General features: G+C 41.5%; 1 protein-coding gene across 1 annotated transcript in view; it reads right to left on the reverse strand.

Moving 5' to 3' along the window:
• Nucleotides 1-26,464, reverse strand: part of SGIP1 (SH3GL interacting endocytic adaptor 1) — a 166,113-nt gene that overhangs the window by 40,337 nt on the left and 99,312 nt on the right. The window contains exons 10-17 of the mRNA XM_084637122.1: nucleotides 25,498-25,549; nucleotides 19,030-19,115; nucleotides 17,947-18,039; nucleotides 16,667-16,741; nucleotides 13,960-14,415; nucleotides 8,186-8,313; nucleotides 6,340-6,466; nucleotides 564-623 (exon numbers count right to left, since the gene is read on the reverse strand). Coding sequence (XP_084493248.1) covers nucleotides 564-623; nucleotides 6,340-6,466; nucleotides 8,186-8,313; nucleotides 13,960-14,415; nucleotides 16,667-16,741; nucleotides 17,947-18,039; nucleotides 19,030-19,115; nucleotides 25,498-25,549 — 1,077 coding nt within the window. The remainder of the gene's footprint in view (nucleotides 1-563; nucleotides 624-6,339; nucleotides 6,467-8,185; nucleotides 8,314-13,959; nucleotides 14,416-16,666; nucleotides 16,742-17,946; nucleotides 18,040-19,029; nucleotides 19,116-25,497; nucleotides 25,550-26,464) is intronic.

Here is a 26,464-nt window from a genome sequence, read left to right on the forward strand (position 1 = left end):
CAGTGGTGTCTCTATGGTGCTTAAATAGGATTAGCAAACTGTATTGGGCAGCATGCTGTACTTTGCATTGTCTGTTGGTGTTAAAAATATTTTTATTGTAAAATGTATGTATATTTTAAAATTGTATTTTAGGACATAAAATTCCAGGTGCAGCACCTGGAGTAGAAAGTGTCTAACTGAATTTTGTCCCCTTCCCTCCAGAATTACCAGTTTACCTGGACTCACACCACCTTGAAAGTATTGGAGAACAAACATCATAGATATTACGTACTATTCAAATAATTAGAAAATGTATTTTTGAGCAGTTAAATTTATTCCTTCAATTTAAATTCACAAAACAGTAGCATATCCCCTCTCTCAATCTTTTTGGTCACTGAGAAACTGTCATGCAATGTGCTGCTATTTTTTGTGGTACAAGTTCCATTTTAAAACGTGTCATATGCACTGGACATTCATGGTGGTTGAGGAGAAAGCATGTCCGTAAGTTTTATAGGCATTTTTATGAGACAATGGCTTGGGAGTTTTAATCCAGATTTCTTGAAACCACTCTGCTAATACAGTACCTGCAGGCGTTTCACAGCGCCTTTCAAACGAGGGCAGTTTGTCAATAAAAGCATCATCTTCTGATACCATGAGCAAAAGAAACGTAAAAGACAAAAGAATGAAAACACAAATCCCAAATGAAATCAAGCAGTGTACTATATCAACAAAACATAAGAATTTAAATGAGAAAAATAATTTGAAGGTCACTGAAATAAAAACGATGGAGTCTTTTTCTTGTGTTATTCAAACTGCAGAAGCAACAACAAAGAAAAAACCAAATCACAAGAACAGACAAATAAAATCATTCTGTTCAATATTCTTTTGGATAAGGTCCATCAAATGGTATAATCTTTGCAACTCGGAAACAAATCTCTAACAGCACAGTGGAGATAGTTAAAAGCTCTGTTCATTACTATATTTGGACTTGAGGCACAGATACGTATTTCAAATGGACAGACAAATGATCAGGGAATGTCTTTTTTATGACTATATAAGTCTAAAGAGCAGCCAGTACATCTGTGCCTCAACACAATGCAAGTCCAATACGCTTAAAAAAAATTCAAAAAAATATAAAAAAAGACAAGACCACTTACTGTGCCACAAGGTAAACCTGTGGGGTTGTCAAATATAAGTACAGAGATCCCTTTCTAAGAGGCTAGTTCAGGAGTGGTCAGATGTAGTTTTGACTATGAGTCACTGCTAATGTAGGCTCTGAGCTACGAATGTTCCACAACTACTGCTCTTTTCTTTTAATGACACAAAGCTGCCTTAAGCCAACCACTGTTTGCTTGCCTCTCTGCCGCAGCTTAAAGGAAGTACTACTTCACACAATACACAGTCAACCTGTGGACCTCATTGCCAGGGGAAGTTGTGAAGGCCAAAAGCACAACCGGGCTAAAAAACAATAATTAGATAAGTTCATGGAGGATAGGCATAGGTCCATCAATGGCTATTAGCCAAGATGGTCAGGGACGCAAGCTTATGCTCTGGACATCCCTAAACCTCTGACTGCCACAAGCTGGGACTGGACAATCACTTGAAAATTGCTCTGCTCTGTTCGTTCCCTCTGAAGCGTCCGACAGTGTCCACTATCAGAAGACAGGATACTGGGTTAGACAGACCATTCAAATGACCCAGTATGGCCATTCTTATGTTCTTATTCAACACTCTTTTGGCAGCAAAAACATACAACTTTATTTGCTTTAGCATAGGCCTACCCGCGGCCTCTGACCCCATTAATTTGTAGCAAAAAATCAACATCAGGTTAAAATGGAAGCAGCCAATGGCATATTCAGCAGACATAGAGAGAGTCACACATTAACCTTTCTATTACATTGAGGAATCCTGGTGTAGCGGGGCAATGCTCACTGATGCGGCGCCTCCTGCTGGTCGTCCAGGGAATTAGCTCTTCACCAGCACTGGAGCGCCCTCTGCAGGCCGGTGTCTCGCCTGCTGCTGGCCCCGTGTCCCTCCCGTACCCTGGTGCCTTTTTCCCTGGGGTTCTGCCCCAACAGGACCCCCACTCTGGGTTTCCCCTCCCAGGGAACCCCCAGCCCTCTAGACACACCTTACCTCAGTGGCTACTGCCAGTCATCATCTAGCCCCTGCTCACTGGGGCAGACTGCAGTCTAGTGGCCACTCATCACTGGCAAGGGGTTAGGACCTGCTGCCTTTGCCTATCTGTGGGCTGCCCCTCTGCAGCCCCAGTACCTTTGTAGGCCTTCACCAAGGCCTGCAGCCTGGGGTTTTACCAGGCTGGAGCTCCCCAGCTCCCTCGCCCTTCCCCAGCGCTGCTCTACTTCAGGTACTGTATGTTCCTCAGCAGCTTCTGGCCCTCAGCCCTCTTATAGGGCCAGCTGGGCCCTAATTGAGCTGGCCACAGCTGTGGTTGCTTCCCCACAGCTTCCCCCAGCTGTTCTCACTCCATTTCCCAGCTGCAGCCCTCTCCAGGGCTGCCTTTAACCCCAATTCTGTGGGAGTGGGGCAACTGCCCCACTACACATGGGGTGGGTTGCTGTTAGTTTCTGAGTGGCCCTTGAATTACCTCTATATGAAATGATAACACAATAATCCATGAAAGTTTGCCCAGGCTTCGGAACAGCTGATACCTCTCAAAAAACCGCCTACCTCTGCCTTCTCTGCTAACATCTGTGCACACTTCCAGGTAACATGACAAGGATACATTTCGATTTTAAATGAACTGGTAACTTCAATCACCCCTCAGAACCACTCTGCTTCTGGGAGAAAGCAGTAAGCACTCCCACATGGCTTGTGACATGGACAAATGAAGGGGGACTTTGGCAAATCAAAGATATATCTGAGGAATATGCTCCCACACGCCAACACTACTCAGGAAGAGGGTTCATGTGGACACAAAGGAACTAGAATGTGAAATGGAGTGCATGGCTGTCCTGTTAATGGCTACAATAAATACACTTGTTTACTAAAAAGATGAAGGGAGAAGACATTCATTCCTGATGCTAAAGAAAGCCTGTCTGTGGCTAGTGCATTGAAGAATTTATTCAGTAATAACTCATCTGTGTTAAAATAGGAACCCTGTAATGATGTCATGGTATGTAGAGATATACTGCAACTGGCTGAGTGAGCCCCTCTGGAAGGAATTAGACTTGTCCTTTCTAGTATGTATACTTCCTCATGCAAAAATATTACTTCTTTCAAATTAGAGATCCAACATACACAGGGGCCATTAGAAAAAATGGGAGGGGTAAGGGAGGGAGGAGTCATGACAGAACTGTACCTTCTGCACTTGCTTTACCAAAAAGGAAGCAGCTTCCCTGCACTGCTACCTCTTCAAAAGTGTGGAAATCCTACAAGACAGAGTGGAATTTTGTAGGGCAATATAGGAGCCACAATTTTCAATTTGCTCCAGATGAAGTGTCGGTGCCCAGGGTCACTTAGGTAGCTTTTAAAAGGGTGCATCTTCAAAGCAATTTAAATATTGTTTATTGGAAGCATTGCCTACATCCAATAAAACTGAAAAAAACCAACTCTTTAAAAGCTTAAGCAGCCGCCACAGGGATTAATTTCCTGAAGGAACAAATTCAAGATGGCACGCATAGAACATTCCATAGATCTTGTGATATGCAGTTGTGCAGGCTCTCTCATTTTTAAGGTAATTGTACTGTGTGCTCCTACTGCACAAGAAAAATTTAATTTATTATCTTGATGTGGGAACTATCTCAGTATAATTAGGAAGATCAGATCTTAAACCCCTTATTCAGACAAAAGCTACCTACTTCTTGTGAGATTAACAATTAAACAAAAGAAGTTTAGATAGTTCAGTGATTATCATAATAAGCATCTCATTTTTGGATGCTGCTCTGATCAAACCTCTGAACCTTTTGCAGTTCACCTATCACTCAGAGTAATTCACTTATACCAAAGTTCTACCCCAATAACCTTGATCTGATGCTCAAAGCTGTAACCTTCACCTCAACTAGTATTGCTTTCATCCCCCAAAAGTACAATCCAACAATGAAAAGGGTAACTAAATACCAGTAGCTGCTTTTTTGTGCTAGAACCTTAAAGGAAGTATTTTTGCAACATTGTCTTGTGTTCTCCTCCTGGTACATTCTATACTGACTGAAGGAATGGAATGAAAATCATGTATGAGAGAAGCAGAGAGATTTTCCTTCCACTGACAAAATATATATGTCCAGGAAATTAAATAGGTAGAAAGGAATTCAATATGATTAAGGAGGGGAAGCATTTTTATTTTTCTTACATTGGAAAAGATTGTTCAATCCCAGTGATAACACGAATGCTGAAGTGTTGGCAAAACATGGCATATTTATCTCAACAGTTAGACCTGCCTGGAGACTCATCTAAATTTCATTCAAACTTTTCATAGCATATCTGAAACACAAATCAGCGTGTTCTTTATTTACACTTGCTTTCTTTCTGCTATCTGCTATTCTATTTTCAAAGTGTGCTCACTGATAAGGATCCAAATATTAAATGAAAACCTATGTTAATGAATACCAATTTCAGAGATGCTATATGAGAATTACAAATCTCACATTTTTTGCCATTTAGTCCTCATGACATTTAGCAAATACAGAGTATGGATCCTTGCTGAACACAGTCCTCTGTGCATTAGAGGAAAATACATCCTAATTTGGACTGGTTGAAATGCATTTATTTCAGGGATATGCTACTGCTGTAATGGTGACCACCTGGAAATGGGAACAGAGGATACAAATGTAAAGAAGGCACGGGAAAATGAAAAAATGGTAGAACGGAGACACAATAAATCAAAGCTACAGCAAACAATACATAAAGAAATGAAAATGCTCTTGGGTTTTAGCCAGAGACAGGTGCAAACTGCAAACATTCAGATCTAGACTTTCTTCATGTTTGAGAAGAAAGGTTGAATCTAGGTTTCAGACTCAAACCACCTCCATTTTCAACAAACAAAAACAATTCCTAAAATCCTCTCTTTGTATTAGGAATAAAGACTGTTTGTTAATACTATACTTCAAGGCTCTCCAAACGTAATGCCATTCAATATCAAAGTGGGGACAACACACACACTTGAGTTAATTAATTTTGATTTTCAGATGTCCTGGGTTTGAACATTTAACAATAGCAAATTGGCTTCCATTTGGGAGAGCTACACTGGTTACTTCAGACTAGCCAGGAAAAACAATTTCAGTGGTAGTGCAAGTCCCCTTCCCCCACGAAGCAAATCTCATATAGTAATTGAACTGAAAATGGTCCTGAAAGAAAATGGAGAATGTAAGAAGCAAGCAGTAGGAGAACTGGCAAGACGTGGTTCAGTCAGATAGCAGCAATGACAGTGGGACAGAGATAAGGGGCAAAAACAATGGAAAATGAGGAGAACACCTGGAACAAAGAAGGGACTGAAGATCTACAGAAGCGAGAGAGAGGTGTCTTGATGAAGACAGAGGGAATATGAGGGGGGGGGGGGGAAAGAGACCTGGAGTCTGCAGCAGATAAGAGTCCATAAGAGGATACGGAGCAAAAAACCTCGTAAATGAGAAAGAGGCAGAGACAGAGAGAATAAAAGAGATTCCTGTATCAAGAAAGAGAAGGGAGGAGCCCCACAGGAAGAAAGCCATGATTCAAAACATCCAAACCTAGGACTGTCAGCCTTACAATATTTTTTGTATTTATTTTTTCCCACTCCAGAAAATGTTACCTTATCTACTTAGCAAGTGAATCAAGTTTTTAAAGAGTGTTTTAGTTTCCTCTAGAAGGAAACTGCACCAATTTTCCAAGTTGTAAGATGTATCAGAAACCCTAATTGTTTTGAAAAGTTCAAAGGTTTTGCAAGACCCCAAAGTTTTGCTATCTATTAGTTTAAAGGCAAATATCAGATTGAAAACTCAACACGGTTTAGGAGTAATTGTTTCCAGGATGCCACCATCCAATTTCAAATCTTGGCTCCCCCTAATCCACCTTCCGCCAAAAAGGAAAAGAAAAATGTTCCCATTCTTCTTTTGACTAAGTTTACAGATATCGATTAATACTAACACCATACTTCATTGGTGATATCTTCTACTGTTACCAAATACCCATACTCTTAACACACTTTTATATCCAACAGAACAAGAAAACTCATGTATATGCTGGGTATCAGTTTAATATTTCATACCTGGATTACTCTTTCACTTAAACTGCTTTAAAAGAATATGAACATGAAAGCAAAAATTTAGAAAATGATATAACAAAGTAGAGGGTTTCAGAAACTCAAGTTTTTAAAAAAGCCATTCAACTCTATAAAAGATTACAAAAGAAACCTGTGGTTTTTACCAACTGTGGGAGTAGTGGCTGCACTCAAGGAATTGGTGGATGATATGGAAGAAGTACTTTCAGCACGGGCTAAAGGTGCTACCGGAGGAGGACTGGATGAGTGAATAGGAGGGCTAAAAGGCCTGGACTGTAGAAAAACACAAAATAACGCAAGATTAAAAATATACATACTGTAACATTTACACCAAATATAAACACAAGACATAAGGCTTTATATACACCAGTAATCTTAATACCTTCTTCTGGGATCCTTGTGTCACGCACAGTAAATAATGTGGATCTTAATACAAATGAGGCTTTAAAGAAGATAGGGTCTCGGAAAATCGGTGTAAAATTCTGTCTTGTAAGTCTAAGTCTGTTTTATCCTCTCGGGCCACAAAATATTTTTACAATTTTCAAAAACTTGACAGTGCTATAAAATTTTAAAACAAACAGGAGCGAGAGGAGAGAATTCTAGACACGGAAGGCCCAGCGTTTGCTTCAGACCCTGCAACACCATGTAACTACAAGATGGCAATTTAAGACTAGAAAATGCAGGATGGATGATATGTTATGGGTAAATATCACACAAAGTAATTATTTAATGAGTTACCACTTGTGGCTGGATTCACACACATTAAACCTTGTGATAACCCACTTGAAGCAGTAAGTGTGCATTAGGTCCTAGAGGAGCCAACCCACTGTGATGAAAAGATATACATATAAATCCAAAGAAAGAAAGAAAATCATTTTTTCAGGGCATGATTCTGGAATCCTTCTGCAGGCAAAACTCTCACTGGCTAGTAGAGTTCTAAACAGTACTAAGAGTTCTACATGCATAGTGCTTTCAGGAATGGGCCTTAATTCCACAATGCATTAATATAGAGAAGGTTCGTAGCAATATTTTACAGTATTACTAATCATACCATTTTAATGATACATTTTGTTCTTATTTATACAGCATTTAAAAATGGGGACACAGGATAATTATTGTGGTGTGATATACCACCAAGACTAGAACACATCTTTCCCCTCCTCATCAGCCAAGCAGGATTTCCCAGTGTTCCTATGACAAGACACTTAAGCAAACTACTGTAGAATGATACTAAGTCCCATGCAAACTAGAATACTTGCTAATTCTGTTGGCACAAGAGCCACAACCTATTATAATCACATCATTATTTCTGAGGATTTTCAGATGAAAGGAAGTTTTAGGACATGTAAAATGTGTGCACGAGCGTGCCATCTTCCATTATTTAAATCTACACTTTGCTGCAGGATACTCTTGGTTTTTAACCTGTAGGACTCAATTATTAACTGGAAAAAAATATTAACTCAAAAATAATTCACTTTAGCTGCACTGGTGTCCCTTTTGTTTCGGCTTTCTGCAACCAGTCTAGTGAACAAATTTAGTGGCAGGAATGTTTCAACAACTAGCATATTTTAAGGCAATGTTAGAAAATATGTTAGGAAAGTGAATCTTGAATTGATAAACATGAGTATTTGCACCAAAAATCCTGATTCTAAGAGTTGGGGTTTATCCAAAACAGGGAACGGGCAGTCTACTGCGTCCAATCAAAACTAGCAAACAGCCCATACTGCACATACTGAATACTCACAGTGAACTGTTAGCAAGCCATCAGCAGATCAAGAATCATTCACAGAAATTCTCCCGTGTGTAATTTCCAATGATGAATAAATTATAGAAAACTGAACTGGTCAGGGACCATTTGCAGACTCAATTATTTGCTATGAATTACTTGCTCAGTTCTATTAACTTGTTTTATCAGACTGGAAACAAACAGGAAATTCCTGATTCATTCTGAGATCCCTTTCTCATTAGGGGTTATGAAGAGGGCGAACATACCACATCGCCAACTCCAGGCTTCCCTGGAGGCAGTTTTGGCCGAGATGGGGGCCGAGGTGGAGGAGGTGGTGGGGTGGTGCTGCTGCAAGCAGCCAGTGGAGTCGCTGGACGAGCCGGAGATGAAGAACCTGAAATAAACACAGGCTATAAATACAAGATTAAACTCAAACTGCTCTCTCAACACCAAACTCTGCACAGCGCACTGCGTGCTATCAAGCAAACAAACACTGATCCAGCTTCCAACTCACATTCACAGCTACCGCATTGCAAGTCAATCTATAATCGTGGCAGTGTGGAAGAGTAAGTTACAGCTGATAACCAAGAAGGCCATAGTAAAACCCAAAACTCAATGATCTGCTGTGGAATTACAGTATGAAAGTTCTGGTTTGAGCTGACTTCATACCAAGCTCTAAATTTGCACGTATACATGGTAATGCAGACTTTGTTGGTGTGATTTTCTGAACACAAAATCAGAGGCTAAAATTGGCTCCATGGTGAAAAATGTTATTTTTATATTTAAAGTATCAGAAGTTTTAAATCTTCTCTCTTGAACACCAGTATCATGTCTGTAAATTACATGCTGACAGTTTGGTAGCAAGTGGTTACTTTGTACTTCTGTTTATTGCAGCGAATTACTATGAGAGGCGACTACCGATAGCTTTACAATATTTTTTCAGTTTAACTTTCACAATCTCTTCCCTTAGCCCCTGATTTCTCTTCTGGTTATTTGTATGCAAGTCTCTCTTCTCTACCTCTGAATGTTTTAAATTCATAATGTTGATATAGTCACTTGTTTTTTGGATAAGGGAAAAAGAAATTTCAGTAATTGACATTTACTAATATATTTCCTGTAGTAAGGAAACTATTTTTATATGTACTGTGCAGTAGGCCTGCTTTTCTCAAGCATTATCATTGGTATAAGACATTTGTTATTTCAGACATCTTCATGGATTTACATGAAAGACTGTAAATGCAAGACAGGAGAGAGAGACATTTTCTTAGAATTCACTGAACATTTAAAACAATAGCACTGTCCAAACCACTGAGAGGGTGGGTGAATGGGAGGGGAAACAGCTTTAAAAAAATGTTTTCAGCCAGCATTATTTGCTAGTATGGTGGCCAGGACATAACTGACTGGGAAGAATTTATCCTGTTTTATAGCTGGAGAGATTGAGTTTTTCTCATTGTAAGTGCGGTAGTATGAAGGGGATAGAAATAACTGCAGTAGGCACTGTGGTGAGCAGTAATGGTTTGTAAGATTGGACTCCATACTTGATGCTGAATACATGATATATTCAAGTTTTACTTTGGATTTTTTCCTTTATGATCTTTGTTACAAAATTACAATGAGGTTCTATCCAATCCTGGTTATGCAGCTGAAACAGAGGCTGAGGTTAACAAAGATGACATTTAAGATAACAGAGTCTGAACGAATACCTGAATGGCTTCAAAAAAAAAACAAAAAAAAACAAAGAGTCCTTGGCAGAAGTAGTTTACAATGATGGGGACAAACTTTGCACAATTCTTTTAATTTTAATTTCATTGCCTATTATTGTAAGATGGCATCCAATCATTAAACAAGAGTGAGGACCAGAATGGGGAAAGGGCAGAATGTTATAAGGTCTCTGGGGAGCCTTAAAGAATCCATTTAAAAAAATTATTTAAAAAATATAGTTACCATAAAAGACAAATTTTAAGTAGCTAACTGCGAAGCTCAAATGTTTCATTTTGTCATTGATCCCTGTCACCTTGCTGCGAAGATCAACTTGCTACAACTTAATGAAAAGGAATGGGATTGAGTACTTAACAGAACACTTGACATACTATTTTGATGTAACAAAGAAAATTTAACATACCAGGATAAGTTCAGCAATAACTGATATTCTACAAAAGCACATTTTATAGTGTATTGTGCAAAAAATATCTTTAAAACTCCTTCAACCCCTAAACTAAGATTTACCAATACCTCTAAATAGAAAAGACCTAAGAGTAAGGATACATACATTGGTTCTTTCAGGACTGTTGTTAACAAGTTGTACAGAATACTTGAAAGCACATTCTGTTTGGCATTGTACTGTCTAATTTTCTAACTATATACTAGGATGGGGTGCTTGGTTTTTCATTTTTCCATTTAAAACAGAATAATTTGCCTTAAGAATCTAACACTGGCTTGGTTTAAAAACATGGACATTTGAAAATGAAATGAAAAATTTGCCCCATGTTACATAAAATCTTGGGTCAAAAGTTAGATTCTGCTTTTTTAAAATCTTGGACACCAATTTCAGTACTTTGGAAAATTAAGCCACTTGTACTTAGGAGTCTAAAATTGGATTTAGGAGACTAATTTGAGGCACCTGTGTTTGAAAATTTTCCACTTCAGCCCGTTAAAAAAAAAAACCAAAAACTTATTGCCCTACAAGAAGGGAATTATTTAATGGAAATTATCTAACAGGACTGCAGAAATTCTAACGGAACAGAATTATAACTTGTATTTATCCATATTAATGTTTTAAGTAGTTAGAGAAGCAACAACTGTTGATGTTCTAGATGTAAGAATTTTAAAATGGACGATATTTGTTCCTGAAACATTCAGGATCCCTTGAATTCCACTGCACTTCTATACCACTTTCTGCACCAAGTATATGCAGCAGAATTTCACTAATCAACACGTAACTGAATGTAATCCCACATTTGCAAAATCCAATTATAGTTGCAGAACTACAGAATTCTTTACCTTAAAAAAATGTTCTGCCATCAAATCATTTTATAGCTCTGGAACATATCCAACTAACACCACTCTACTTAAAAGTAAAGCAGAAGGAGAAACTAAAAAATAGATATGCATAACAGACATGGGTAAGCATGTACGTGTGTTTCCTTAATGAGCTACTGAAAGGGTTAAAAATTAGAGACTAGCCAACTAGTTTGGAACAAAAAGAACCAACCCAATCATGCGTCTCAAATAAGGATCAGAAGCCAAATCCCTGTCCCCAACCTCCCCCTCCATCCCGATTTTTTTTTTAAGGTTTAGATGGCTGAGGCCAGGACCTCTCCATCTTCTTCTATTATGACCCCCAACAGGCCTCCATTTTTGTGTTTGAGCAGAACCAGCAGTCCCTGCTGCTGTATTCAAATCCTACAGCTTCCAGGACTTCCCAGGAATAGAAAGACAACACATTCGGGGACAGCTCTGATCTGAGAGCATCCCAAAGCAAGTGGAACCTGAATGCCCAGCTAACTGGGAGCCTAGCAGACCAGGTAACTGAAAAGAATATCACCAAAGGATTTGGAATGGAGTGGCAGAAAGGCCTGTTCTGAGTTTGGAGAGAGATTTATTTTAGCACAGGTCAGGAGAACACAAGGATGTGGCTGAAATGAGTAGGGAAGGGACTTATACAAACCCAAACTGTCAAACTTGCCCTCCACCAATGGTAATCTTCCCAACTGCTGGCCCTTTAAAAGTCATGCAAGGCATTCTGCATCCCACATTCTTGTAGGGTGGCTTCCCACAGCAGCATTATCAAGGAGATCAGACATATGCTGACTGATCACATGCTACAAGATCAGTGGTCAGTTAAACACACACACAAAAGCCAACACACAGCTATCAGGGAAAAGAGGATGTATCTTCAAAAACCCAGCAAAATGAAGGAAGACCTCGTTTAATGACCATATATACAACATGTTCAGAATTCCACCTTACCCCATAGTAGTATGGTCATCACTGGGTACTGTTAAATGACAATGGTTTTAAGTTTCTCTCACTTCTATCTGCATAGTATGTTCCATGCTGCGCCCTCCCCCACCCCCCACTCCCAATGTGTGGAACATCCTCTTTATCCCAGTCCCCCAAGCCACCCCCTCTCCTCAGGGAAATCCATCCTAAAAATCCAATTCTTCTCCAGTGTTTATAAGGGGCTTATAATTATTACAGGAGGTAGCCCCACCTAGGAATTTTCTAATGTGCTCCATCTTCTGTGTGCCTGCTTTTAGAGTGCAAACACTTCAGAGCAGGGAGCATCTATATTTTTGTGCATTGTACAGAACTCAGGAAACAGCTGGTGCTAAACAAAAATATCATCAGTATCTAGGGTCCCTCTCTTACAAAGTACGGAGCACCCTCAACTCCAACAGACATCAAGTGTGATCAGTACCTTACAATACAGAGCACTTTACAAACCCAACACAGAAAAATCTCTTTACCCACCACTGAAATGCTCACCTCTAAGGCAGAAGTCAGGATTAGTTAAAAAAAAAAAAACAAAAAAACCCCCACCCTTCCCCAGCTGGGGGATTTCACTGAGAGCTACATTCTGCCACATGAAGATGAGAATGCGAAAAGGATGAAAAATCTAACTTGGGAGCATTCTCCAGTTTTTCATTTCCTCAGACACTACAATGCTGAGCACCACAGAAATGCTTATACATAAAATGAAAACCATGGCCTAGTTAAAGTAATCAGAAAATATCTGTTTTAATTGGGAAATGCACGAATGCAAACAAAGAATTTCAATATAACACGTTCAACACTAGCATCAGTGCTCACTTTAAAACATGGGATTCTTTTTCTCCAAATACCAGTAACTTCTATCTTGCTTAGGGCTCGTCTACATGGGGAAGTTGATCAGCAGAACTACACTAGTATAATTATACCTATATAGTTATACTGCTTTAACTTCCCAGGTGGACATTCTTATTCCAAGAAAAGAGTGCCTTTTGCTGGGTTAGCTGATAGTGCTATGTCCATGTGGAGACAGGTACTGGTATAATTACAGCAGTATAATTATACCAGTATAGTTCTGCCAGTAAATTTCCCCATGTAGACAAGACTTTAGTCATTAAAAATAAGGTGATCAAGTTGTACCACTCTTCAGAACGACATGAAAGACACTGGGAAAACCAACCTCCAACGAGGTCATTTGACCTAAAGGACATATACCAATTTAGAATTAAACTGGTGAAGTCAATCAACCAGCAAACTTCAAACAAATCCATGTTTTACTCTACAGTGTTTACTTTAAAAAGCTATTTATCAAAGCCTAGTTCAGCCTCGCACTATCTAGGATTCTCAAGGACATTCTCAGAATGGTGAAGTAGAGATATACTGAATTTGTTGCATCACAACTTATATCTGCAGGGCTTCTGTTTATTTGGCTTTGTTAGCCTTTAAGGTGACTTGGTTGCACATGTGCGGTCATGTGAACAGACAGTGAATTCAAAGAATTTCCTGCTTTACTTAAAAGTGACAGTTTTGTTTTCTGAAAAGTCAGCGAAGATTTGTCTGTTTTTCCACTATTTTTGTTCATTTTGCAATTCCTGGAGGATATTATGGCAGGCAGGCAACTGTGCCAAATTCTGGGGCTGCCAGCAGCTTGGGGCCCTGCAAATACACATGTATCACAGGTGGATATCTGGGAGAGAAGTTCAAACTGTTGAGCATGTGCACTTATTTAAGGCAATAACCATGATCTTTGGTGAAAAGCTGTCGAGATTTACACCTTGGAGTCTGATTTGCGGAGTCACAACTCCCCCTCTAATGTCAGACACTCAGCAATGACAGGGTAAAAGGAAACATGATATCTAGGGTACAAGCTCGACTTGGACCACAAGAGCATTAGATGAAAAGAATACGCCACTGGGGGCACAGTACAATCAAACAAAAGGGAATGACTGATGCTTAAAAGCCAACTAAGAGCAGCTAAAAGGTTGTGTTCACACTGCAGCAAAAAGGCATTCATGGGCACACTGAAGCACACTCAAGCTATAAGACATACCACTGGTGCTTCCTGTGCCACTGATGGGGCTGGGTCCAGGTGATGACACCACTGTTCTGTAGGTAGGTGGTGGAGGGGGAGGTGGTGTAGCTCTCTGTCCCAACCCAAAATCTTTGGGAGATGCTGTTGATTCTAAGTTATCATCTTTAACGTGGGTTTGCTCAGAAATTTTCTTCTGAACCTCTTCTAAATTGAGAGGTGATGGAACATTGCGGGAGGTTTCAACAGCTGGAGATTCAGCTGGGATTTCTGATGCCACAGGTGGGGACACCACTTTTTCCCTTGAAGTCAACTCTGCTGTTATGTTTTCCGGGGACTGATCGGAAAAATTGACCCACTTATCTTCTGCGTTAACAGCAACAGACTTGGGGGACAATACTGGGCCAAAAATGCTGTCCAAGTCATTGATTGATGGTAGTTTGTCACTTTTGACCTCTGTTGCTGTCTGGTCACTTCCTGTGGTCAAAGTAGTTTATTTTAAACTTTAATATTGATGGTATAGCTGAAGTTGCACTATACTCTACATTTATATGGGGCTTGCAAAGTCAGCTACATTCCAGCAGAGATACTTAAAAAGCAGGTTTTCTTACCAGCTTTTGGGGACATAGTTCATGTGCATGAAAATATCTACGTAATACGGTTATGCACAATGTACAAAAACATATATGGGATTAAAATATATACATTATATGAAAAAAGCATGCACTATATACCATATGTATACCTTTCTTGTATATTACTTTACATCATATCTGCATCCTACTGAAATATATAATTGGCTAGTGATGTTCATTATGCATGGTCTAAATAACTTAAGATAGTGAATTATTACTAAATATTAAAAATACACACAAAGCACAGGAACCGGAGATTTACCTGAGATAATCTGCATATTTATACACGCACATATACTATTTTGGAACACTTATAAAATATACTGGCAATGTACATGCAGTATATTGTAGCATATAGCGTGTATGTGTTTCAGCTGTAACCTACTGTGGATACAAGGTTTTTTAAAGGCTTTACTCATGAACTGAATCATCACGCACCATTTGTTGTTAATTTTTGAGCAAATGTAGCCTTGTAACCAATATGGAAATAGAATTCATCAACCCAGTTGTATTGCAGCCAGTGGAAACAAACCCCACATATTCCTCTAGTACTCAGATTTTTATCTCTCCTTACTGTGGAATACTGATGATCAGACTGGACACTTACACAGTACAGCATCTTTTATGGAAGATCTCAAAGTTAAGCAAGCCTAACCACATCACAGGGAGGTTGTGTAATACCTATTTAATGAAGAGGTACACTGATTAACACAGTGATCTGTCCAAAGTCACACAGTCAGTGGCAACAGATGGTCGAACCCAGGAGTCCCCAGCTATACCCACTACACCACTACTATTATGACTACATACACTCCTGTGTACATCTATTGCATATTCTTAGATTTTAGAAAACCATCTTCCGACTCTGTTGTCATAGAGAACTCATGCTGTATTTTAGGGAGTAAAATGTTCAATTTTAAAAAGAGACCTTTCTGTTTTACCACACTTGATATACATACTGAAATATGCTGCAAGCCAAAAGCCAGCCTATATATTGTCACACATGGCTGCGTACTTCATTTGCTCTTGTTGATGAATGCTATTTTATGCAGGTAGACAAATGCCATCAGACTGCATAGATATAAAATGGAAAAATGAAGATACGCGAGTATGAATAAAGATATTGATGAATAGAGCACTAAGTTCATTGCATAGAGATTCTATATGACTAAATGGCTCAATAATATACCACGTTTGCATTGTATGTTCATGTTGCGTAATGTAACTATTGTTTTTCATGCAATGCATCTGTATCAAAGAACAATGATTGCATTTCTTTATTTAAACATACAGTTCTGATTTTAGTTGATAAATTTGTGCCTGCGAGCAACATATGCTATAAGTACCTCATTTACTCCTGTTGCATTCCACATAGCCTAGCTCTCTTTCAGCATAGATCTTTACAAGTATGATAGTTAACATAGCTCTCTGGCATACCTCTGCATGAACAACACTGAGATTTTCTAATTCCAAATTAAATCCCAACTTCACACCCAAGCCTCCCCTTGAAAAGCAACAGGAGTTTGGGGTGCAAGAATGACCGGATCAGACCCTGAATTGCTCTTAGAAAAAGAAACATTAGTTTTGCACCCTTATTTCATAAGAATTGAACCTTAAAAAACATTCAAAATGAAAGTTAAAAGCCAATTTAAAGAGCTACTATCACAGTTTCAGGTATAACTTTGGAACTAGTGTCACATTTCTTTACTAAAATGGCTCAGTACTAAAAAGGGCGAGAGGACATAAACCAATAGATAGTAAAGATGACAATCATTCAAAAAAATCACGGGCTCTGTATGGAGGACTTAGGTGGTATAATTTTGAACACAATAGATGCCAAAACATCGGAAATAAAAAGGAGACATAAAATGCATGTGAGTTAAACATATACAAGTACGTTCAAATACGTGGTCGTTATGCAGATTTCCTCAGAATGGACCTGATTCTGTAAGCATTTACACATGCATAAATTGCACTGAAGTCGGTGGGGGGCTTCTGGAGTCAGTGGTTACAGGACCATGCTCAGTTATGCACGGTATATATCTTATGCAGTATTATTTCATGAGCTAATAAACGTAATGCCTCATTCTTACCTATACCAACTGTTAAGGGAGAACCAGTCCTAGGTGGTGTAGCTGGAATGTTTTTTGGTGGAAGTGGTGGAGGTGCTGAAAAACAGGTCAGAGGAAAGAATATAAATTCAAGAGATGCATTAAGCTCATAAAACATGGTGTGTTTGATTCTTTGTAGGTTCCTCCTGTTCAGGGTGTCTTCTTTTTAATGCCATTGAAGGTGCAGAGTTGATAAAGATTAATTGCACATGTGTCCCAAAATTCAGTACAGAGATAATGACTATGACTTTTTATCATGGTAGACTATTTTAAAATCCTTGCATAATTAAATGATGATTATAGGGCAATTAGTGTGCATCACCACTATCTGTATCAAGGTGAACTTCAATAAAGGCAAGTGCAAAGTACTACATTTAGGAAGAAAAAATCAAATGCACAACTACAAAATGGGGAATAACTGTCTAGGCAGTAGTACTGCTAAAAGGGATCTGGGAATTACAGTGGATTACAAATGGATTATGATACAACAGTGTGATGCAGTTACTAAAAGAATAATATCATTCTGGGGTGTATTAACAGGAGTGTCATATATAAGACAAAAGGCAATTGTCCTGCTCTACTCAGCACCAATAAGACGTCAGCTGGAGTAGGACAAGAAGTAATGGGCTTAATCTGAAGCAAGGGAGATTTAGATTAGATATTAGGAAGAATCTTTCAAACTATTGAGGACAGGTAAATACTGGAAGAGGTTTCCAGGGGAGGTTGTGGTATCCCCATCACCGGAGGTTTTCAAGAACAGGTTAGACAAACATTTGTCAGGGATATCTAGGTATATTTGGTCCTCCCTCAGTGTAGCAGGCTGAAATAGATGACCTCAAGGGCTCTTCCAGTCCTACATTTCTATGATTTCCTCTGGAGATATAACTGTGAATCCAATTTAGAATAGCGGGATCTTTCTTTGAGATAAGCAGGCGCTATAGTATTTATCATATGCTGTATTTGGTCCTCAATCTCTCTCTTCCTTCAGATAAACAGCGTCAAATTTAGCCTGGCCAATTCAGATAATCCTCTGCATGTGATGTCTCTCCCCAGGGATGAAGTGCACTGTCTCCTTTGTTCTGAAAGCCATCCACCCAATACATTATTAAACGAATGTCTCCTTTTTCCATTCTAGTATGTTGCAGTTAAAGTCAGTCCAGTAAAAATAAACTAACTTGCCACATGATTACAGTGTTAGAGAATCTCATAGTATACCATAGCCCAGATAAATTTTTCAGACTGATAATCCACACTTAACTTACTTCCAGTTGGAAAAGGTCTTGGTAGTTTTGGAGAGTCTAAACTGGAATTCACTGGCTGGACAGAGCCCCATATCTCTGTCTGATCTAAAGGAGCTAAGAACACAAACATAAATTACATACACCAAAGCAATACAAAATATTTAATTTCAATTATAGAATCCACTAATTAATTATCAGTACCAATTTCTACCAGACAGAAGATACAAACATTCCATCAGTACTTGGATTGGCACATGTTTCTCCCTGACTCATTGTCTGGCCGGAGCTGATGTTCCTTTTAAAAGGGTTTCAAAAGCCAGGTCTATCTGCCCAACATAGAAAATCACATTCACAGAGAAAATGCCAGGATGTTACATATTCAACAGAGAGGTTTCAGAGTAGCAACCATGTTAGTCTGTATTCGCAAAAAGAAAAGGAGTACTTGTGGCACCTTAGAGACTAACCAATTTATTTGAGCATAAGCTTTCGTGAGCTACAGCTCACTGATGAAGTGAGCTGTAGCTCACGAAAGCTATGCTTAAATAAATTGGTTAGTCTCTAAGGTGCCACAAAGTGAGCTGTAGCTCACGAAAGCTTATGCCCAAATAAATTTGTTAGTCTCTAAGGTGCCACAAGTACTCCTTTTCTTTATTCAACAGAGAGATACTCCAGAAAATTATATCCCCCCTGTGGTTCTGTTTATATTGGATTGAAGGACCTACACCAGGAGCATATGATATCCCCTGTGACTATGGTTTGGTTTGTATCAGAAGTGTAAGTTACTTACAAAACTGATTATTGATTAAATTTTATTTCGTGAGAGGGTAATTATTTTGCATGCTCTGGAACTGCTAGTTAAATGTTTATCATCAATTTATAATCTGCAGACTGTGCCAGTTTCTATATATTGTACAGGAAGGAGTTAGCTAGAGTGCAATGTCTCAATGGCAGGGAGAGTGATCAAGTAGACTTGTTGCACATTTGACCTTATTGCAGAACTTATTTTTTAAGAAGGCTTATTTCAAACTAACGTTCCCATTTTTTAAAAATGGCCAGGCTAGTAAACAAACAAGCAAGCAACCCACCCCCTGTCGATTTTTATACCTTCCAACTTTTGTTCCTCAAATGCTGACTCCAGTGGTGGGCCAAACAGTGGGGCAAGGGCTGAAGGATCATCTGGGGCTTTTTTGCTGCAGGATAATACAAATATTAGCATAAGAAATGTAAGGAACAAACTGTAAATGGGCTTAAAAGATAAAGAGGTTCTGAAGTGTTAGCCTCTCAGTGCTACCTGTGGTATTAAAGTTTTATAGCATGTATGCATACCACATTCTCTACTAAGTATCTCTACTGAGATACTGCCAGCATTGATCAAGTGTCTGACTAAACAGCCTGCTAGTGGCTGACCCACAGGGAAGAAGGAAACCCTTAGGTTTACCAAGAACTTGTCTGTACTGCCCTGTCGGACTACAGGGGTTTGAGGTGCAGCATACATCAAAGTGCTGTAACTGACCCAGGTGAATGCTGCTGGCACAAACTAAAAAGTACCTGGTTCACGTTAAAGTTGTCCAGTTTGAAGAGGACTATGCTAATACAAACTAGGTACCTTTTAGTTCATGCCTGCAGTGTCCACACAGGGCAGTTACAGAGCATTGCAGCATTTCAATGTGTGCTGCGATTCACACCCCTCCCTCCCATAGTTGCACTGCAGACACAGCCAATGTGAAGATTCTTCTTTAGTTCAGGTGACAAGGATCTTTGCTAGTGCCATGGACCCATTAGATTGCTTAGATACTACACAAGGAGCTAGGCACTAATATAGACAGATCACATAGATAACTCCTGTTAAAACAAACAAGTATTACTCTGGATATGAATTACTTGCACATCAGTGGCAGAACATAACCCTGAGGGGGATGTTTAACATTAAATGTTTGGCTTGGCTATCTTTTTTTCTGTTTCATTCCATAGCTTTATTCCAAAGATGAGAAGAGACCTGATTGTTTTATAATATCATGGCATCATCCCAACATGAATAAAGAAAACTAATATAAATGGCCTCAACAGGTCTTTATTCCTGCATTTGCTGTGGTATGCTTCTCTGTCTATTAAGATTTTGATATAGTGCCTATCACCATGGCATCTGATAGCCTTACAAAGTTGTTATAGTGAGCATGAGAGGAAGCATCATGAATAAATACCATTACTGACATTTACATAAGATTTGATTGACCTTTCAACCAAAGGTCCCAAATAATATAGCTTGGTAAATGGATTACAAACAAGACAGGCAAAAGTCTGATTACACACTAGACACCCATCAGTGAAATACAGCAAAGCCACCTGTGAAATGGAAGGTGGCTGTGCTAGTGATAACCAGACAGCTAAGTTGTCACAGGTCAGGAGCTAAGTAGAGATAAATAAAGCTTTCTTATCAGTCTTAAAGCACACAGTGAACTCTTCAGGCAGGCACTGAGCCCTGGTCTACACTAGGACTTTAGGTCAAATTTAGCAGCGTTAAATCGATGTAAACCTGCACCCGTCCACACGATGAAGCCCTTTTTTTCGACTTAAAGGGCTCTTAAAATTGATTTCCTTACTCCACCCGACAAGTGGATTAGCGCTTAAATCGGCCTTGCCGGGTCGAATTTGGGGTACTGTGGACACAATTCGACGGTATTGGCCTCCGGGAGCTATCCCAGAGTGCTCCATTGTTACCGCTCTGGACAGCACTCTCAACGCAGATGCACTGGCCAGGTAGACAGGAAAAGAACTGCGAACTTTTGAACCTCATTTCCTGTTTGGCCAGCGTGGCAAGCTGCAGGTGACCATGCAGAGGTGACCACGATGAAGTCCCAGAATCGCAAAAGAGCTCCAGCACGGACTGAACGGGGGGTACGGGATCTGATCGCTGTATGGAAAAAGGAATCCGTGCTATCAGAACTCCTTTCCAGTTTTCGAAATGCCAAAACCTTTGTCAAAATCTCCCAGGGCATGAAGGACAGAGGCCATAACAGGGACCCGAAGCAGTGCCACGTGAAACTGAAGGAGCTGAGGCAAGCCTACCAGAAAACCAGAGAGGCGAACGTCCGCTCCAGGTCAGAGCCCAAAACATGCCGCTTCTATGATGAGCTGCATGCCATTTTAGGGGGTTCAGCCACGTTGTTTGACTCCTTCAATGGAGATGGAGGCAACACGGAAGCAGGTTTTGGGGACGAAGAAGAAGATGATGATGATGAGGTTGTAGATAGCTCATAGCAAGAAAGCGGAGAAACCGGTTTTCCTGACAGCCAGGAACTGTTTCTCACCCTGGACCTGGAGCCAGTACCCCCTGAACCCACCCAAGGCTGCCTCCTGGACCCGGCAGGCGGAGAAGGGACCTCCGGTGAGCGTACCTTTTAAAATACTATACATGGTTTAAAAGCAAGCATGTGAAAGGATTAATTTGCCCTGGCATTCGCGGCTCTCCTGGATGTACTCCCAAAGCCTTTGCAAAAGGTTTCTGGGGAGGGCAGCCTTATTGCGTCCTCCATGGTAGGACGCTTTACCACTCCAGGCCAGTAACACGTACTCGGGAATCATTGTACAACAAAGCATTGCAGTGTATGTTTGCTGGCGTTCAAACAACATCCTTTCTTTATCTCTCTGTGTTATCCTCAGGAGAGTGAGATATCATTCATGGTCACCTGGTTGAAATAAGGTGCTTTTCTTCAGAGGTGCCTGTTCCTGCTGGGCTGTTTGCCTGTGGCTGAACAGAAATGTTCCCCACTGTTAGCCACGGGGAGGGGGGAGGGTTGAGGGGGTAGCCATGCAGTGGGGGGAGGCAAAATGCGACCTTGTAACGAAAGCACATGTACTATGTATGTAATGTTAACAGCAAGGTTTACCCTGAAAGAGTGTAGCCACTGTTTTATAAAATGTCTTTTTAAATACCGCTGTCCCTTTTTTTTTTCTCCACCAGCTGCATATGTTTCAATGATCACAGGATCTTCTCCTTCCCAGAGGCTAGTGAAGATTAGAAAGAAAAAAAAACTCACTCGTGATGAAATGTTCTCTGAGCTCATGCTGTCCTCCCACACTGACAGAGCACAGATGAATACGTGGCGGCAAATAATGTCAGAGTGCAGGAAAGCACAAAATGACTGGGAGGAGAGGTGGCGGGCTGAAGAGAGTAAGTGGCGGGCTGAAGACGGGGCTGAAGCACAAATGTGGTGGCAGCGTGATGAGAGGAGGCAGGATTCAATGCTGAGGCTGCTGGAGGACCAAACCAGTATGCTCCAGTGTATGGTTGAGCTGCAAGGCAGCTGGAGCACAGACTGCCACTACAGACCCTGTGTAACCAAACGCCCTCCTCCCCAAGTTCCATAGCCTCCTGACCCAGATGCCCAAGAACGTGGTGGGGGGGCCTCCAGCCAACCAGCCATTCCACCACAGAGGATTGCCCAAAAAACAGAAGGCTGGTATTCAATAAATTTTAAAGTTGTAAACTTTTAAAGTGCTGTGTGGGATTTTCCTTCCCTTCTCCACCACCCCTCCTGGTCTACCTTGGTAGTCATCCCCCTATTTGTGTGATGAATGAATAAAGAATGCATGAATGTGAAGCAACAATGACTTTATTGCCTCTGCAAGCGGTGTTCGAAGGGAGGAGGGGAGGGTGGTTAGCTCACAGGGAAGTAGAGTGAACCAAGGGGCAGGGGGTTTCATCAAGGAGAAACAAACAGAACTTTCACACCGTAGCCTGGCCAGTCATGAAACTGGTTTACAAAGCTTCTCTGATGCGCACCATGCCCTCCTGTGCTCTTCTAACCGCCCTGGTGTCTGGCTGCGCGTAACCAGCAGCCAGGCGATTTGCCTCAACCTCCCACCCCACCATAAACGTCTCCCCCTTACTCTCACAGATATTGTGGAGCGCCACAGCAAGCAGTAATAACAGTGGCTGAGGTCTAAGCGAGTCAGTAAACCGCGCCAGCGCGCCTTTAAACGTCCAAATGCACATTCTACCACCATTCTGCACTTGTTCAGCCTGTAGTTGAATAGCTCTTGACTACTGTCCAGGCTGCCTGTGTACGGCTTCATGAGCCAGGGCATTAAGGGGTAGGCTGGGTCCCCGAGGATAACTATAGGCATTTCAACATCCCCAACAGTTATTTTCTGGTCTGGGAAGTAAAGCCCTTCCCGCAGCTTTTGAAACAGACCAGAGTTCCTGAAGATGCGAGCGTCATGTACCTTTCCCGGCCATCCCACGTTGATATTGGTGAAACATCCCTTGTGATCAACCAGAGGTTGCAGCACTATTGAAAAGTACCCCTTGCGGTTTATGTACTCGCCGGCTTGGTGCTCTGGTGCCAAGATAGGGATATGGGTTCCGTCTATGGCCCCACCACAGTTAGGAATCCTACTGCAGCAAAGCCATCCACTATGACCTGCACATTTCCCAGGGTCACTACCCTTGATATCAGCAGATCTTTGATTGCGTGGGCTACTTGCATCACAGCAGCCCCCACAGTAGATTTGCCCACTCCAAATTGATTCCCAACTGACCGGTAGTTGTCTGGCGTTGCAAGCTTCCACAGGGCTATCGCCACTCGCTTCTCAACTGTGAGGGCTGCTCTCATCTTGGTATTCATGCGCTCCAGGGCAGGGGAAAGCAAGTCACAAAGTTCCATGAAAGTGCCCTTATGCATGCAAAAGTTTCGCAGCCACTGGGAATCGTCCCAGACTTGCAACACTATGCGGTCCCACCAGTCTGTGCTTGTTTCCCAAGCCCAGAATCAGCGTTCCACAGCATGAACCTGCCCGATTAGCACCATGATGCATGCATTGGCTGGGCCCATGCTTTCAGAGAAATCTGTGTCCATGTCCTGATCACTCACATGACCGTGCTGACGTCGCCTCCTCGCCCGGTATCGTTCTGCCAGGTTCTGGTGCTGCATATACTGCTGGATAACACGTGTGGTGTTTAATGTGCTCCTAATTGCCAAAGTGAGCTGAGCGGCCTCCATGCTTGCCTTGGTATGGCGTCCGCACAGAAAAAAGATGCAGAACGATTGTCTGCCGTTGCTCTGATGGAAGGAGGGGCGACTGACGACATGGTTTACAGGGTTGGCTTACAGGGAATTAAAATCAACAAAGGGGGTGTCTTTACATCAATGAGTATTTCAGGCAGGACTTCACGGAGGGTTCCAATAAGAAATGGTGCACCTAAGTAATTGTTCTTATTGGAACAAGCAGGTTGTCTGACCTCTGATTGATACATGGCTAGATTTACCTCGCTGCACCTTCTCTGTGAGTGACTGCAGTATGACCTAGAGGAATGAGTCCCCTAGACGGGGGAGGGAGGAAAGCAAATGAGTACAAAAAAATCTGGTTTATTTCTTGTTTTGATCCACTCCATCTATCTTTTACATCTTTGGCTGGCAGCAGACGGTGCAGAAGGACTGCAAGCCATCCACATCTCATGGCTGCTTGGCAGAAGATGATGCAGTAGGACTGCTAGCCATCTCATCTCTTGCCTGCCTGGCAGAAGATGGTACAGTAAGACTGCTAGCAATCCGTATCGCCTGCCTGCTCACCATAAGATGGTTCAATAGGACTGACTGCAGGACTAAAGAGAATGACCTGGTCAAGTCACTTCCAATGTAGTCCCTGTACCCATGTCTGCCCAGGCGCTCCTGGCCGACATGGCCAGGAGCACCTCGGACATGACGATGACGGCTACCAGTCCTACTGCACCGTCTGCTGCACAAGGCAAGGGGTTGCTGCTGCTGTGTAGCAATGCAGTACCACGTCTGCCAGCACCCAGGAGACATACGGTGACAGTTACCTGAGCGGGCTCCATGCTTGCCGTGGTATGGCATCTGCACAGGTAACTCAAGAAAAAAGGCGCGAAACGATTGTCTGCTGCTGCTTTCACGGAGGGAGGGAGGGAACGGGGGCCTGACGATATGTACCCAGCAACAATGTTTTAGCCCCATCAGGCATTGGGATCTCAACCCAGAATTCCAATGGGCAGCGGAGACTGCGGGAATTGTGGGATAGCTACCCACAGTGCAACACTCCGGAAGTCGATGCTTGCCTCGGTACTGTGAAAGCACTCCGCCGAGTTAATGCACTTAGAGCATTTTCTGTGGGGACACACACACTCAAATATATAAAAACGATTTCTAAAAAACCGACTTCTACAAATTCGACCTAATTTTGTAGTGTAGACATACCCTGAGTCATCTTGACCCAGCAGGCAGGAGAATATATTGATAAAATTTACTTTACATCATGGAGGGCACTTCCACTTTTTTACATCATTCTTAAAATTATGATTGGTTCCAGGAAGTAAGATGAAGTGCTGGAGATGGTGTTTTTAAGAAATGCTTTTTTCCTGAAGTTGCTACCAAGAATGGTATCAAATCTAGATAGTTTTACAGATTTTCATGTACAAAACTAACAGGGTGTCCACTCCCAAAGTAGTTGTGGGTTAGGTAATAAGTTAACTGCTCATCTCTACCTTTGGTACAAGGATCCCAGACTAATATTTGTGCAATATCTAGATTAATTTACAATTTCTTTCATACTGACCTTACAAGTTCTGGAGTTGGTGTTGAACGCCTAGGTCTTGCTATCTCTTCACCTGTTACATATGATAGTTCTGTTTAGATCAGTTTTCACTTGAGTTCTGTATCTCAATTTTTCACATGAACTACTCAAAGATGTGGGTCACATCAACTACATGAAACTAGCATGCACTTCATACTAAAAATTAAACTTGGTCACTGACACAGAAGTAAGAGGCTGTGTGATCTCAACCCATAATAAGGTGAAGAAGTGTAATTCAGCTCCTCAACAAATATATTAATCTCTTAATATACAAATATATGTATTCAGCAAGTTGCCAATACCAAGCCCATTGTATAGCTGTCTGCAGAGAAAGCAGAATCTAGTTGTCTGCTACCTAATTTTTCTGACTTGAGAGTGCAAAGGCATAAGCACTAGCTTTGCCTTCTTCATTCCTCCTTATTAAAAATTGTGTGGTTGGGACTATTTGACAGTTTAAGAAACACAGTCTGTTGAACAGGGTTGTGTACCCCCAACTTAGAATGCTCCATGCGCCTTTTGACTTTAGAGGCATCATATCACATTAATAGACTAAGTCAGGGGTGGGCAAACTTTTTGGCCAGAGGACCACATTGGAGTGTGAAACTGTATGGAGGGCCGGGTAGGGAAGACTGTGCCTCCCCAAAAAGCCTGGCCTCCGCCCCTATCCGACCCCTCCCACTTCCCACCCCCTAACTGCCCCCCTCAGAACCTCCCACCCATCCAACGCCCCCCCCCGCTCCTTGACCCCCTCCCAGGACCCCAGCCCCTAACCGCCACCGCTGTTCCCCATCCCCTCCCCACCCAGAACCTCTGCCCTATCCAACCACCCCCTGCTCCCTGTCCCCTGACTATCCCCCGGGACCCCCTGCCCCATCAACCCCCTGGCCCCGGCCCCAGCCCCCTTACCATGCCACTCAGAGCGGCATGTCTGGCAGCCCCGCCGCCCAGC

Source organism: Lepidochelys olivacea, assembly GCF_965140295.1.
Source record: "Lepidochelys olivacea isolate rLepOli2 genome assembly, chromosome: 8".
Classification (NCBI taxonomy): domain Eukaryota; kingdom Metazoa; phylum Chordata; order Testudines; family Cheloniidae; genus Lepidochelys; species Lepidochelys olivacea.